Source organism: Oreochromis niloticus, linkage group LG15 (assembly GCF_001858045.2).
Source record: "Oreochromis niloticus isolate F11D_XX linkage group LG15, O_niloticus_UMD_NMBU, whole genome shotgun sequence".
NCBI lineage: Eukaryota > Metazoa > Chordata > Actinopteri > Cichliformes > Cichlidae > Oreochromis > Oreochromis niloticus.
The window spans coordinates 28981952-28996708 of NC_031980.2; the positions used below are offsets into that span (position 1 = coordinate 28981952).

At 41.7% G+C, this 14757-nt stretch overlaps 1 protein-coding gene across 7 annotated transcripts in view; it reads left to right on the top strand.

Annotated features, from left to right (window-relative positions):
• The window catches only part of ankrd6b (ankyrin repeat domain 6b), a 59242-nt gene extending 53475 nt beyond the window's left edge, over positions 1-5767 (top strand). For 5 of the 7 annotated variants that reach the window (XM_005475142.3, XM_005475140.3, XM_019346118.2 and 2 more), the window contains 2 exons: positions 2155-2443; positions 3389-5767. In XM_005475142.3, the coding sequence (XP_005475199.1) occupies positions 2155-2443; positions 3389-3954 (855 nt within the window). In that variant the 3' untranslated portion in view covers positions 3955-5767. The remainder of the gene's footprint in view (positions 1-2154; positions 2444-3388) is intronic. The other 2 variants (XM_003456036.4, XM_025898971.1) reach the window with 1 other exon arrangement.
• The last annotated feature ends 8990 nt before the right edge of the window (positions 5768-14757 follow it).

Here is a 14757-nt window from a genome sequence, read left to right on the forward strand (position 1 = left end):
AAACCCCAACAATTAGATGGACAAATGCTTGGTGACAGTGGAAGGGAAAAACTCCCTTGTCTTTCAGCCAAACCAGGCTGAGTGAGGGGCATTCATCTGCCGTGACTAATTGAGGGTGAGAAAAGGACAAAATACATGCTGTGTAAGAAATCCAGAGAATAATAACTAATTATTAAGTGCAAAGTGGTGTAAACACACAGGTAAGTGAAGAAGCACCCAGTGCATCATGGGAAACCCTAGCAGCCTAGACCTATTGCAGCATAACTACGGGAGGATTCAGGATTACCTGATCCAGCCCCAACTTTATGCTTTCCTCAAAAAGGAAACTTTAAACCTATTGTTAGGCTTCCACAAAAGAGGGGCTCTGCCTCCCATTCTACTTTTAAATATCCTAGAAACCCCAAGTAAACCAGCGTCTGGGAGTGAAGTGCTCTATTGGTGTGTTTCACAGGGTAACCAATGCCCTCATGGCAATTGTTATAGTTTTATTACATCTAGCCAACAAAGTAGAATTGTTGTTTTAATTGTGAATGTGAAGCTATTGGTGCGGTGGCCCATTCCTTTAAGTCACAAGTAGGTGACATAGAATAGATGTTACTGTAATTTTCCTAAGCATTTCTTAAGTCATCATCATTTTCATAATAAAAATTACACAGTGGGCCCACACATTCAAAACCATTTATTGCAAAGTTCAATTATCAGTACTACTGGAATGTTTTAAGGTTGCACTACTATATGTTGCCTCCACCGTGGAAGTCCAGACTGTCAAACACAAAGTGGCAAATTCCAAGCTGTTTTATAGTAGGGGGCAATTAGAAGCTTACCAAGTAGGTAAAAACAGACGGACGTTTCTCTGTCTTTTTTTTAATAGCCTTTTAGTCATCGTCATTCTGATTTTAAATAAATATAAATATTTAATATCTTTGTCATACTAAATTTAAAAATATCTATTTTGTGAGTTAATGATAAATGCTTACATGCTTTATTTTGGGGAGGGCCTGAAGTTTATAAACCTGGATTAATGCTCCTGAAGTGGAGTTCAAGGTGTACTGTGGGATTAAAGTGTTGACTAAAACCCCATTAGCCATGGGTCTAGCCTTTTGTTTTTGTTTTAGTTGATTCATAAGTTTCCTTGGGTTCTTCTTTAGTTTTTTTTAGCGATGCTGTGAAGAAGCCCCATGAATGTGTTGAATCTTTCCAGCCAATTGCTTCAGCAAACGGAAGATCACACTATCATCACAGAGCTGTCAACGAGGTGCCAAAGGTTACCACTACATAAAAAGAAAAAAGTAAATTATTATATTATGTATAGTATTATTGTAGGGTCTACCTTACAATGTAAAGCACCTTGAGGTGACTGCTGTTGTGATTTGGGGCTGTATCAATAAAATTGAACTGAAAATTTGAATTGAATTGAAATAACAGTATTGCAAACACTCACAATTATAGATCACATCCTATGAACCTATAAACTGGACGTGGATGAGGTTGAAGGCAGAGGAATATCTTGCCGTGTAATTACACTAGCACATTCCACCCAGAGTCATTTGACTGCCTCATTCGCACTCAGCTGGCTGTGGAACCCCAGAACATTGAACTGGCCAGATGTTCTCGATATAACACATATAAAATTTCCCTAACTGCATCATGTTCATGTGAACTGAGTGGGAGAAGGTCTATCCAAAGAGATTCCAGGGCTTCTCTTACAGCTTGATGCTGTTCAAAGAGGCACTGTAATATTAATAGGGTGCTATTCTGTCTGGTCTCTATATCTTTTAGTAATATATGCTTCCGTATGTCTATTGACGCCTGCATCTGGCATTATCATTCTTTTTCCGTACTGCTGGTCCAGAGTATGCTGAAGTCTTCCTTGGTTTTGCCCATACATCTGCAAGCAGGGGGACCTGATCAGTTGATATGTGCACAATTAATTCAACTGAACTGTTCACAACTTTACAATCTCAGCAGGTGATCATATACAGAACTAATGTGCTGCATTAGGTGGACATCAGGATAACCCCATTTAAGATTGCATCATTGTTTCCTTTTAATCTAATTTTAGGACAGTGTATGCACTAAATGAATGGGAGCTGATCTAATGAGCTCTTCTGTCATTAATAGAACTCTTGTGTGTGGTTCTGTGTGTCCCCTAAGCAGGCAGCTCTGGCCAGTGAACTGAAGAGCTGGTGTCTGTCCAAACTGCAGAACATGGAGGGTCGTGTCACAGGAGAGCCCAGCAGCACCAAGTTACAGCACTCCTCTACTGTGGTCGAAGCTAATGTAGCAGCCTTCGCTGTGGTGCCCACTGCACAAGGGGGCAGCTCCCAGTGCCTTGAGCACCACAGTGACCCTCCACTCCTGGAGTTCAGCCGGGAAGAGTCTGGTGTGGCAGAGGGTGGCACAGCCAGTCACTACTTTGTTGTTCATGTGGAGAGCTCTCCAGGTAACAAGTCAGCATAAACAAAGTTGCTTTGAAAAAGGCTTCAAATCAAATTTAAAACAGCGACCCTGTAAATTAGTAAAATGAATCCAGTGAAGCCTCATTTTCCTGTTCTGAGCTGATAGGAGTGTTAACTGGTGTGGTCTTCTGCTGTAGTTCAACTGCTTCAAGGTTCCATATGTTATGTGTTCACTGTTCAGTAATGCTCTTCTGAATACCTTGGTTGTAATGAGTTACTGTTTCAGGAACTCAGTTTGGCCATTCTCAACAAGGCATTTGTGCCTAGAGAACTGGTCACAAAATAGTTTTCCACATTTTTCTCTGTATGGTTGTGTGGGAAAACCCAGCAGTTTCTGAAAAATTCAGAACAGCTGGTCGTCAAAGTCTGTCTTGATAATGTCTAAATGCTAAGTGGTCAGTGATATGCAACAGATAACAGCAAGTATTCTCAGTATACATAAACAAATAATAAAAAATGAACAATTATATAATTCCTACCCATTCCCACCCAAATTTGGCATCAGTTCTGGAATCTGAAAAAACAGGAATTCTGTACAGCATTTATAGGTCTATTCACGGCACGAAAATACAACAGAGAAAATGCTACATGCTATTCGTGACTGCAGATTTGCATTGTATGCTAATTATCAGGCTGCCTAGTGGGTTCAATTATAATCTTATTTATATAGCAACAGACAGGCCTCAAGGGACTTTGCATTGTAAGGTAAAGACCCTAGAATAATACAGAGAAAACCACCAATCAGACAGTCGCTCATGAGTAAGCAGGATGAAAATCTTTGGCAGAACCAGGCTCGGGAACGCCAACAGGATTTTTAAAAACACACACACACGTGATTTTTAGGGCCAAATACAGTTTTATCTGAATTTAGAAGCACAGAAGGGTACCGTGAAGTTTAATGTTGGCTGAACCTCTTGTGAATTGTACAGATAAGGATCAGAATACCAAGGATGACTCTCCCGCAGCAGCCAAGAACCCCCCATCACCTGTTCAGGTGGTTCGGCCAAAAGAGCGCTCTGTGACCTCTGCTGACACCAAGAGGAAGAACCAGGAGCTGAATGATGTGGACATAATGAGGAGTGGGGCCAGGAGCCAAAGATCCAGCAGCTTCTCTCCAGCCACGGAGCGGCGCTGCAGCAGCAGAAATGACATCAGAGAGAAGGAAAGACACTGTGATACAGGGAAGCACCAGAACAAATATTTTCAGGGTAGGACTAAATTGAGAGGGGACATAAAGGTCAGGCCTCTAGAGGTCTTTGGAGACCAGCCTACGTTTACTCAGGAGAGGGACAACATGCATGCCACTGAGGTGACCCAGTATTTCTTTGAGACGGTCTCGACTCAGATGGAGCGCTGGTATGAGAGGAAGGTGCAGGAGGCTCAATGGCAGGCAGATCAGAAGGCTCAGACAGAGAAAGATGCTCTGATTAAGAGGATTGCCTACCTGGAGGATGAGCTACGTATGCTGAGAATGCATCGGGGTGAGGACTGTTAAGACAACAATCCATTTGCTGCAGAAAAACACTGCTGAGATCTGTCCAGCATTGACCAAACATCATATAAATGTGATTCCTCTTGAGGACCAGTATACAAAACTGCAGAACCAGTCTTAGAGCAAAGTGCTCCATTGGGGTGGTGTGGTAGTATGAAGTTTTTAAGATAAGATGCAGCCTGATTATAAAAGACTTTGTGAGGAAAAGGATTTTAAATTTGATTCTGGATTTGCCAATGAAGCCAATGAAGAAAAGCCAATACAGAAGAAATATGCTCTCTCCTTCTAGTTCCTGTCTGAAGGTTTTTCGGACACCCTGATAATAATGAATTAAAGTAGTCCAGCCTAAATGAAATAAATGCATGAACTAGTTTTTCAGCTTTACTATGAGACAGGATGTTTCTAATTTTGGAGATATTGTGTAAATAGAAGAAAGCAGTCCTACATATATGTTTAATTGTGGTGGAGGTGTGGTCCCTGGCTCAGCTGCAGGGGAGGGGTGGCGCAGTGAGTTCAAGGGGCAGGGCCAGGCAGGTGAGTGGACAGGTAGTCGTGTGGCACTGATGAGCTCTCTACTGTTTTCAGTGGTGCTGGAGTGGAGAGGAGGAAAGGCTTTAGAAGGTGTGTGAAACGCCAGGATGTGTGTTCATGGTTATATTCACAAGTATCCCATTGTGCCACTGATATTAAAATACAAGGACAAAACACATAGGATTTTGCTCATGCCTGTCGCACCCCCTAATTCTGGGTATGAATTGGCCAGTCTAATAAACTGTTGGGGCAGTATGCAGGGATGCGATCATGACCATTAGTAGCCTCACTAGAAGGTCCCGCCGGCTCGGGAGGTTCACTTTATGGGAGATATTCCACTGGAGCAGTCTCGTGATAACACCCTAGGCTCAGCCTTCCGCCAAGTGATAGAAATTGATTGTCACGTGGTGCGCCCTGAAGCCGTGCAGACCTCCCGGCTATGTGTTATTAAAAGATTTATCGAGTGAGTCATGACACTCACGATAGGAGGAAAGGCTTTAGAAGGTGTGCGCATCGCCGGGAGAGACCTGCAGTGAGAAGTGTGTGTGCCAAACCTTAAAAGTACACTACTGTGTCGAGAAATAAAAAGAAACATTTCGTACACTGTGTGTCTTGGTCTGGTCCTTCTACATTAATGTACGCATTGAAGGACATATCCTGTTCAAAAAGTATTCCTCAAAGTGTTACTGGAGGCCAAGGTAGTGTCATCTGGTTAGATACCATATTTTAAAGATTTTTTTAATAACCTCAGTTTTCTCTGAATTTAGAAACAGAAAATTCGAGGTCATCCAGGTCGTTTTGTCTGTAAGACATTCTTGCAGTTTAACTAATAAGTGTGTGTGTTATCTGGCTTCATCGGTATATAAAGTTGGGTATCATCTGCATAACAGTAAAAATGTATGCTTTGCTTTCTAATTATACTGCCTAATGGAACCCCGTAGAACTCCATAACTAACGAGTGCAGTACCTTTAATACCTACAGCATGCTCTAATCACTGTAATAAAATATTATGGTCAACAGTATTGTGTAAGATAAAGGTATGTAAATTTCTCTTACTTTACTCACATTTCACAGAATGTATTTTTAGTAATAAGTCTGATTTGAATTATTGTGGATATGGGTAAGTGTAAGATAATGGGAAATTTAATTTTTACTTTACAATCCTGTTTTAGTGTAATATTTATTGTCAAATAGTATTTTCTTGCTTATTTCATTTTTATGTTCTGTTCCTTTAATACACTGTAATTGCACACGGGGAGCAGTCAGGCTTCTGCACTGTGCATAGTGGAGGCTTTAACTAGCTGTGGAGTCAAACAGTCCGGGTCTGCCAGTGTACAGGGACATTCAGGCTGATTCCTGTGAATTCAAGACTGTGGAAATATATGTTTTCAGGGGGTTTTCCCAGCAGATGATCTAGTGGATTTTTAGTGTCTTTTCTCTTTGTTCCTCTTCCCCTCTGTTTTTCTTTCCCTCTCTTTTTCTTAAGCTTCTTCCCAATTTCTCTTGTCTTTCTCTTTCCTATCCCCGGTCCTGTCTGTTCCAATTGTAATAACTTAAAAGTAAAATAAATAAATAAATAATAAAGGTCAATCAAGTGGACCAGTATGGCAAAGTTGTAATGATTCACTTGGGAAAATAGATCTGTTTTTTCTTGGCCTTCAGACAATAATTCTGATTGCTACAGTGCCGGATGGGACAGGCAAAAAAAAAAAGGAAATAAATGTTTGCATGTTTGTTTTCAACTACAAGTGGACTTATTTCAACTGCACAAGGACACGTGACGCCTGACTAACAGCTAGTGTTTCCCTGTTATATAGTATCAAACGCTCCACTGAGGTCTAGCAGAACAAGCAGAAATTAGTCCATGGTCAGAGTCCATAAGAGGATCATTTGTAACCTTCAATAAAGCTTTTTTTGTACTGTGATGATGAGCACTGGAACCTGACTGAAACTCTTCAAATAAGCAATTCCTCTGCAGAGCTCTGACTTTTGTCAGCCTGGCTACAGCACTGAAGAGAAACCTAGGCTTGTTCTTATTTTCTTCAATCAATAATCAACAGTAAGATGTTCTGGCTTTACAGAGGGCTTTTTCTTTTTTATAAACCCACGAACTATTTTTCCAGGATAAATGATGATCTTTCCAGCTATGAGTTATCTGCTTTAAGGTGCATGTGAGACCAGCAAGTCAAGTACTTCTGATTTAACGCTTTGTTTTTCAGAGGTGCAACAGCATTTAGTCGTGCACAGTGAAAATGTAACGTGACAATACAATCGGCATCATTGGGAGTAGTGTTCAGGTAGCTGCTCTGCTCGGTGTTGTCACAAGGCATTGAAGAAGATAACAGTAGATTAATGGGATTATTAAACTTAGTTATAGCACTTTCATAAAGACCTCTACTTTGCTGAAATGTATTCCCCAATGCTGTGTAATCAATTACTGTAAATTTAGACAAGAGAGGGTAAAACTGCTACTCTGTGTCCTGGTCTCAACTCTGGATAGTCACGTTTTGAGGAGGGGGTGGGGGAATGGGAGGAGTAATAAACACATCATTTTATATGGATATGTGTACATATAGTTTTGGGCAGCTCTCTGTGTTGTGAATAAACCTGTAATATGAGGACTGAATATGAAAGAGCGCAATTACGTATGTGTTATGAAACAAAATACACAGTGGGTCACAGTGTCAACTGTGTGATCGAGAGAATGACAGTAGAAGGTCTTTGTTGATGTCTGCATGCTCACTCTGTGACTTTAAAGAAACTTTTACTAATTTATGAGAATAATATAGTATAAATATATTTTGAAAACATGTATCTGTACTGAGGCTGGACTCTTCACACAGTAATTAAACATGTAGAGTTTCATACTTGAGTAAAAGTTGAAGTGCTGTGAAAAAGTCGGAGATCTGAAATGTACTCAAAGTAAGAAAGTAAAAGTAGCTAGTGTACAAAGGTAACTGAACCTTGCACTATATTAATATAGTGCAAGGACCTCTGCTATATTAATATAGACCTAACCAATCAACCTCACATCTCCACGAATGCACACATGAATGCACATACATTTGCACACAATCAGAGATAAATGCCATCAAAGAAACAAAAATCCAAGAAATCCAAACAAAAAAACCCACCAGCCACCAATTGGCCCACCCCTGATTGGAGTGGATCTCCCACAGGCGTGATACAGAAAGAAGAAAGAGAGCCGGCCCGGCAGCCTGGCCACCTCCAATTGGGGTGGACCTCCTCCAGGCTCAGAAAGCCTGGCCAACCCCTGTGCTGGGGTGGACCCATCGCCAGATGTGTAGAAGAACGCAGAAAATACCCAAGTCGGGCAGCCTGGCCACCCCTTATTTTAGTGGACCTCCCCCAGGCTCAGAAAGCCTGGCCAGCCCCTGTGGTGGGGTGGACCTGCCCTTCAGGCGTGAGATTACAGAGACAGAGACCTGGGCCTGGCAGCCTTGCCACCCCCCAATTAGGGTGGACCCAAATGGTGTATCTGTGTTGAGCTCTAACCAACCTTAGATCTCATTGCAGGATTACTTGAATCCACATACATTTCCACACGTACCAAAGAACCCAGATTCCAAGAAATCCAAACACAGAAATGTTTGCACACACATATGATTATGTGCAGACGTCCATCCCTACATGGATGCACATACATTTGGACACAATCACTGTTCATTTACATTATTACAGAGTTTGCCAGTCTTTGCATGATGTAAACATTACTGTAAGTTTCTAGCTGACTCTCAGGTGTGCCAGCAGGAAACAGGATCAATAAACCTGCATCCTGAGATTTGTCATCCATTCCAATCCAATCCAACTTTATTTATAGAGCACTTTAAAAGCAAGTAGCTTGTCTTTTTTTCTATTTACATTCTGCTTTTATGCACTCTCTTCATCACTCAGCCCAAGTGATGTCATTCAGGGCTTATTAAAGGCAAACTGAGCAGCACTTGATGGTTTAAATATGCGAGAAGCAGTAGGAGGACCACAGGCAGCGATATTACAATGAAAAGAAGTTTTCACAGGCATATGATCAGAAAAGATGGCATCATAAATTATAAGGTTATAAAGGAGGGTGTGCAGGGTGAGGTCAGTGTTTCTGCGGCGGGCGCTGCGGCTCTGGTGTGGAGTGAGGTAAATGGTTGTATGACTACAACTAAATCACAAGAGAAGGTGGAGGCTGAACCTGCAGTCAGTGCACCTCAGAATGGGGATGAAATGAGGAGGTCAGAGTTGGATGTGGAGTCTGTTGTTGCCTCGGGGGAAGGTGGGGTGGAGGAGCAGATGTAGTCTTTCTCCAGAAGCACATACTGACAGTACAAACGAAATAGACTGGGGTCTGTGGTGGGGATGGCAGCAAATTCTTAGCCATGGGGCAAATGTTAGCACAGGAGTTGCTATTTTATTTTTATCTTCTCTAAATGCAAATATTATATTCAGAATGGAGTAAAGGGCAGAGCTCTTATGGTGAAAGCTGAAATAAAAGGTTTTGTTTTTACTTTGTTAATGTCTATGCACCAAACTTAGGGTCTGAGCTGGAGGTTTTGTTTAAAATATTAAAAGAAAAATTAAGTGGTTCTGATCAAGAGGACTGTATTGTAATGGGTGGGAACTGGAATTGTTGTCTTGATTGACTTTGGATAGGACTGGGGAAGAGCCTGCTTTATCAGATGTTTTACAGAAAATTAACTTTGATTGATGCGTGGAGGATAAAGCATCCCTTAGCCAGGCAGTATACCTGGGTGAAAGTAACTGTCAGAATTAGTGCTGTGAGATTAGACAGGTTTTATGTGTTTGTTTCGTTTACTGCTCGAATTGTTAACTGTCAGTGTTTTCCTGTTGTTTTTATAGATCATCACTTAGTTTTAATGGAGCTGTTTCTATCTACAACCAGCAAATGCATGATCAGATGTTCTGTGAGAATATTAGTTTTTTGGGGGGACCACTGGAGATCAAGGAAGGATGATTTTAATTCCCTTACTCAATGGTGGGAGATAGGAAAGGCCCAAATTTGCGTTTTGTCAGCAATATGTTTTTAATTTGACAGCTAATATCAAGAGAACTGTGCAAGAGTTAGAAAAAGAGATACCGCTTATGGAGAATGTATCTGGCTCAAAGTTAGATCAGCAGAATAATGACTGTTTAAATTCTAAAAGACAAGCACTTAATCACTTCCTGTGGCAGAGGGGGGACAAGGACTTATAGACACTTTGTCCGGAACTGCAGCCTTTAGACTACAGACGGCACAGAGGCTGCTGTATGACTGTGGTTATGGCTGGCTGGCTTCTGCTCAGTTGCTTCTTAGGAGAGTGGGCTGGCTTGAAATGGATAAACACAGCTTTATGTTCTTAAATTGGTTGAGGCTGACCTGTCTGGACTTACACCTTTTTACAGCTCGGTGGTCGACACGTGGCAGGTGCTGAAGGTCGCACAGACTCCTCACCCCAGACCTGGGATGTGGCTTTTTGAAGAGCCGCTGTTTTTTTATGACTTTTTCCTAAATACTATGTTTTCTTCTGCCACAATAAGGAGCAAGTTTGCAAGTTTGGCTGGTATTATCAAATTGGGTCATCTCGCAGTGATATCAATGGGAACACTTAGTGGTGTCACAGGCATTAAGTCCTCCAGAGTACTGGAGAGGATTGTGGAGGAAATTTGGCAGTCTCCGTCTGTATCACTGAGAGAGCTTGCTGGAAACCGTGTCCTAGTTGATCAATGGGCCGATGACAGCAACCCTGCTAGGTCAGGGTTGGACTGATGTTGTGCAGAGTTTAAAGGGATTGCTGGCATCCCGTCTGAGAGTAGAGCATGCTTTTTACTCTCTGACTAATAATCTGGACTTGTTTGAAACTATGTGGGGGATTGGACAGGTTTTGTGTTCAATAGGAGCAGATGGGACACTTGTCCTTAATTTCTGAGTGTGTGTGTTTTATAGCAAATGTTTAGTGTATAATGATGTTGTTGTTGATGTAGTAGCAACTTTGCGTTATATTTTTGTTTTTTGTTTTTTTTTGCTTCTTTGCGTTTGTTTTGTGGTTGTTTGTTTTTTTAATGTGGTCTAAATAAAATTGTGGTAAAGTCTCTCTTTTTCTCTCTCATTCCTTCTCCTTTAATCTCTTCTGTAGCTGCACTCTCAGCACCCACAATTCATTTTTTGTCTTTCTCTCCTTTTTTCTTTCCTGTTTTTTTTCTCTCCTCTTGGCTCTTTCCCTCTGTTTCTCTTCCCCTCTTTGCTTTTAACCTTTTAGTGATTAGATCAGTGGCAGTCAGAATAAGGGCATGTGCAGAGAATAACCACAAGAGGTCTCTCTTTCCCAGTTAGATTAATGTTAAAACCCAAGAGTGGATGGACACACAGGAAACTGAGAAGCATAATGGTTGGAGATTTACAGACATTTATGCTCATACTTGAGAAAAAAAGAAGAACTGCCACATGTGATACATCATTGGATTCGACAGGACGAGCTGCTTCCAGTCATATAATGCAACACAATCGGAATAAGCACACACACCATGATGAAGAAGAGGATTTCTCAAGATGATCCCTCCATCTCGGGGAGCTGGGGGAAGCTAATGTGTCAACAACCAGCTTATTGGGATTGAGGGGAAAGTGAAAAATCAAATGATAAAAATCATATGTAGAGTTTTCCATGACCGTCAAAATCAATGTATTTTGGGATGCAATTGGCTATAGGACACACACTGAGGACTGATCCACGTCAGTGGGCCTAACTTGAGAATAATAGTAGGTATAATTGTTAAAAGTTCGAAACCCCCTCTAGAGGTCAATTATTGATGATGTGTCCTGAAATCTGCATGTAACGCGCAGTGTAAATAACAGGTAATGTGCGCTCGCATGTGCAGCTGTCTGTGGAACCCTTTGATGGATGAGGACCCTCAGTGCCCCTGGACCCGCCCCAACACACAGACGCTGAGATCCCAGCCACGTGGAGCCCTTCAGATGGATGAACACCAATAGCGACAATGACACTTGGACAAAGCACTAGATGTTTCTTTTTCCACAGGTGGGTGATGCACAGTTGGTGGGGTCTAGCGGTGACATGCGCTGGGCCATGCATTACTGGTGTTCCTCCATTCCAAACCATTCACTGCCTCTCACAATAAAGGTTTGTTTCTGTTTACTAAATCCTGTCCTGGAGTCTGCATTTTGGGTCCAGATTTTCCACAAACCCTGACACTTTGATAGTGACTTTAAGAATGAGAAATGTATCAGTATCAGTCAGCTGGTTCAGGTGTAGCAGGAAGGGAGGAGTCAGAGAAACTCAGAATTTGCTGAAAAAAACCTGCAAGCAGTTAAGGTTCTCCGAGTGTTTTATTATGGCAACAGACTCTTAGAATGGTAATTTAATAAAGTTAAAATAATAATAATAAAAACACACACACACACACACACACACACACACACACTCTCTGGCTGAACTCTTATTTCTGTGACATAAATTGCAAGCCAGCATTTTAATTCTGATATCACTAAGCAGTTCACAAAAATGTGAAGTTAACTGTTTAAAACCTGCTGGTCATTGGTCATTTAGAAATCAGCAGCAGGTACCCACATTAACTGGTAATAGTGACAGAGGGAATGTGCCAAGTATAGTATGAAGGAGGGGATTGATGGACGTGTTAACACCGATTTGAAGAGTAGGGACACTTTCTAAATATGTCTATATTAATATTCTTAATGTTACTTTTTTATGGCTTCATTTAAATGCCAGAATAAGCACTGTTCAAAATGTGTTCCATTCATATGTTCCTTATCAAGGCTGGGGGGGGCTGGAGCCTATCCCAGCTGTCATAGGGCAAGAGGCAGGGTACACCCTGGGCAGGTCGCCAGTCTATCGCAGGGCTAACACATAGAGACAGACAACCATTTGCACTCACATTCACACTGAGACAATTTAGAATCATTAATTAACGTAACCCCACTAATTGCATGTCTCGAGTCTGTGGGAGGAAGCCGGAGTACCCGGGGAGAACCCACGCAAACACGGGGAGAACATGCAAACTCCACACAGAAAGGTCCTGGCCAGATGGTGGAATCGAACTCAGGACCTTCTTGCTGTGAGGCAACAGTGTCGTGTATGCCATATCAGGATGATGAGAAGATCATAGTGGCTTTACTGTCTGGGGCGCTCGTTAAAAGGGGCTTATTCCATTGCAGAGCTATTTCTAAAGCTGCTTTTGTTTCCGCTTGTTCAGGTCCTCATTAATGGTTATTATCTTAATAAATATTAGCTCAATAAATGGATCTAGTAATAGTTTCTGAGGATCTCCCTTCTTTATAACAATTCGAGGGCTTGTCCATTGCTAAATTGGTCTGGCTAGATCAGGGGTCGGCAACCCGCGGCTCCGGAGCCGCATGCGGCTCTTTAGTCCTTATACTGCGGCTCCGCGTGGTTTGGGAAAATAAATTAGAAGTATTTCGCTGAAGTGTATTTTATTTATTTATGTTAGTTCTTTTTAACTCGTAGTTCTAAATTGGAAGATTATTGTGATATTGAAATATAAAAATAAAATTATATTCTATTATTTTTTCATCGCTCAAAATAAGCGTCACACTCGCGGAAGCCGGTGTACCCGCCGAAACACCGTGCATTTATCGAGACTTTCAACCCCAGGTAGGCCAATTATGGATCTTCGGATCCACATTATGTCAGCAGCTGTTCTCCACCGTGAACTATGTTAAAGACAAACACCGTTCACGCCTGACAGATGACAGCTTACAATCCTGCGTAAACTGACTTCGTATAGCCCCGATTTGCGGACTCTGTGCGCAGAGGTTCAGGAGCAGAAGTCCTATTGTAAACAAATGACGGCAGACCCGACGATGTTTCCATGAGCATGCTTTTGAGAATCTCTTTATTGAGCACTTTTCACACACGGTTGCTGTACGCATACAGCCGGCTGTAGCTTTTCAGCTCACAGCCCGACAACACAACAACAGAGAGAGCACAGGCTTTAAGGCGGCGAGGTGTGATTGCGGGTGCTGCTCAGGTGCGTCCGACTCCCCTGCAGCGGCGCTGCAAACCACGCCCCGCCGCACGCATTAACCAGGTAAAATACATATTTAGACAGAATTTTGCAAAGATCTATTTTTCATCTTTTAGCAGCATAGTGCTTTTTTCCAATTATTTTTTAAGAGTCAGGTCAAGGCTCCAACAGCCCAAAGGCGATATAAGGGTGGCGGCTGACAACAGTTTTTGTTTGCTGGATCATTTTAGTTCAGGTTGGTGTCTTTCCTTTTGTTATATTTCTTTAAGAGTTCAAAATGTGTTGATTACATAAATATAATTTAATTTTCTCTGTAGCACTTCATGGATTTCATAAGCAGCACACGTTAGTTGTTCACACAAAGCATAAAGATAAAAACAATATATACAGTGTTATCTTCATTTTAGATGTCAAAAAGTATTTGCGGCTCCCAGTGTTTTCTTTTGCGTGGAAACCGGGTCCAAATGGCTCTTTGGGTGTAAAAGGTTGCCGACCCCTGGGCTAGATTGTAGATTCAAACCCATGACCTTTTTGCTGTGAGGCAGGAGTGCAAGCCACCGTGCTATCCAGCTTAATGACTTGCACATATAAAACACATTCCCCTGCAGTGAATCTGCATTCTCCATTCTCTGATAGTCCTATCCCAGCTTTAGGAAATTCAGAATCACCAGTTACACTAACCCCACTAACATGCATAGGTACTCTCTACTAGAGTGCAGATTCAGAACAGGTTCTGTGACACTAATCTGCTCCAGAGCAGGTTAGGGACATAGCTCAAATTATCATGGTGACTTACCCCAATAAGAAGCGAACCAACTTTGTGGTACAGAAAATCCAGGGTCTCTGATTTTGAGAGGTTCTCTGGTCTGCAGATGTTTACATCTTTTGGAACATTAAAATCTTTAAAGATATTAGTTGACCTTGAAAAAAAAATCCAAAACCATCTTTAAGACTGTCCTCTCCTGGGTTCCTGTGTATGAGTGTATACTGTAAGGAAAGAGGCAAAGCAATACATGCTTGCTCTTTGTGGTAAAATCCAGGAGTATCATGTTTTTCTATACCACCAAATCACATTAACAGTTGTGTCTTTGTAAGGTAAAGACCCTACAGTAATCCAGACAAAACCCCACATCAGTGTGAGTGTCCCCGTCAGGACACGTTGTCATGTTGCAGTATTACTTTTTGCTGTATCACTACAGTTGATGTTACTCTATCTGATACCAGAAAAAATGCATTAAAAAAGGATCAGGGTG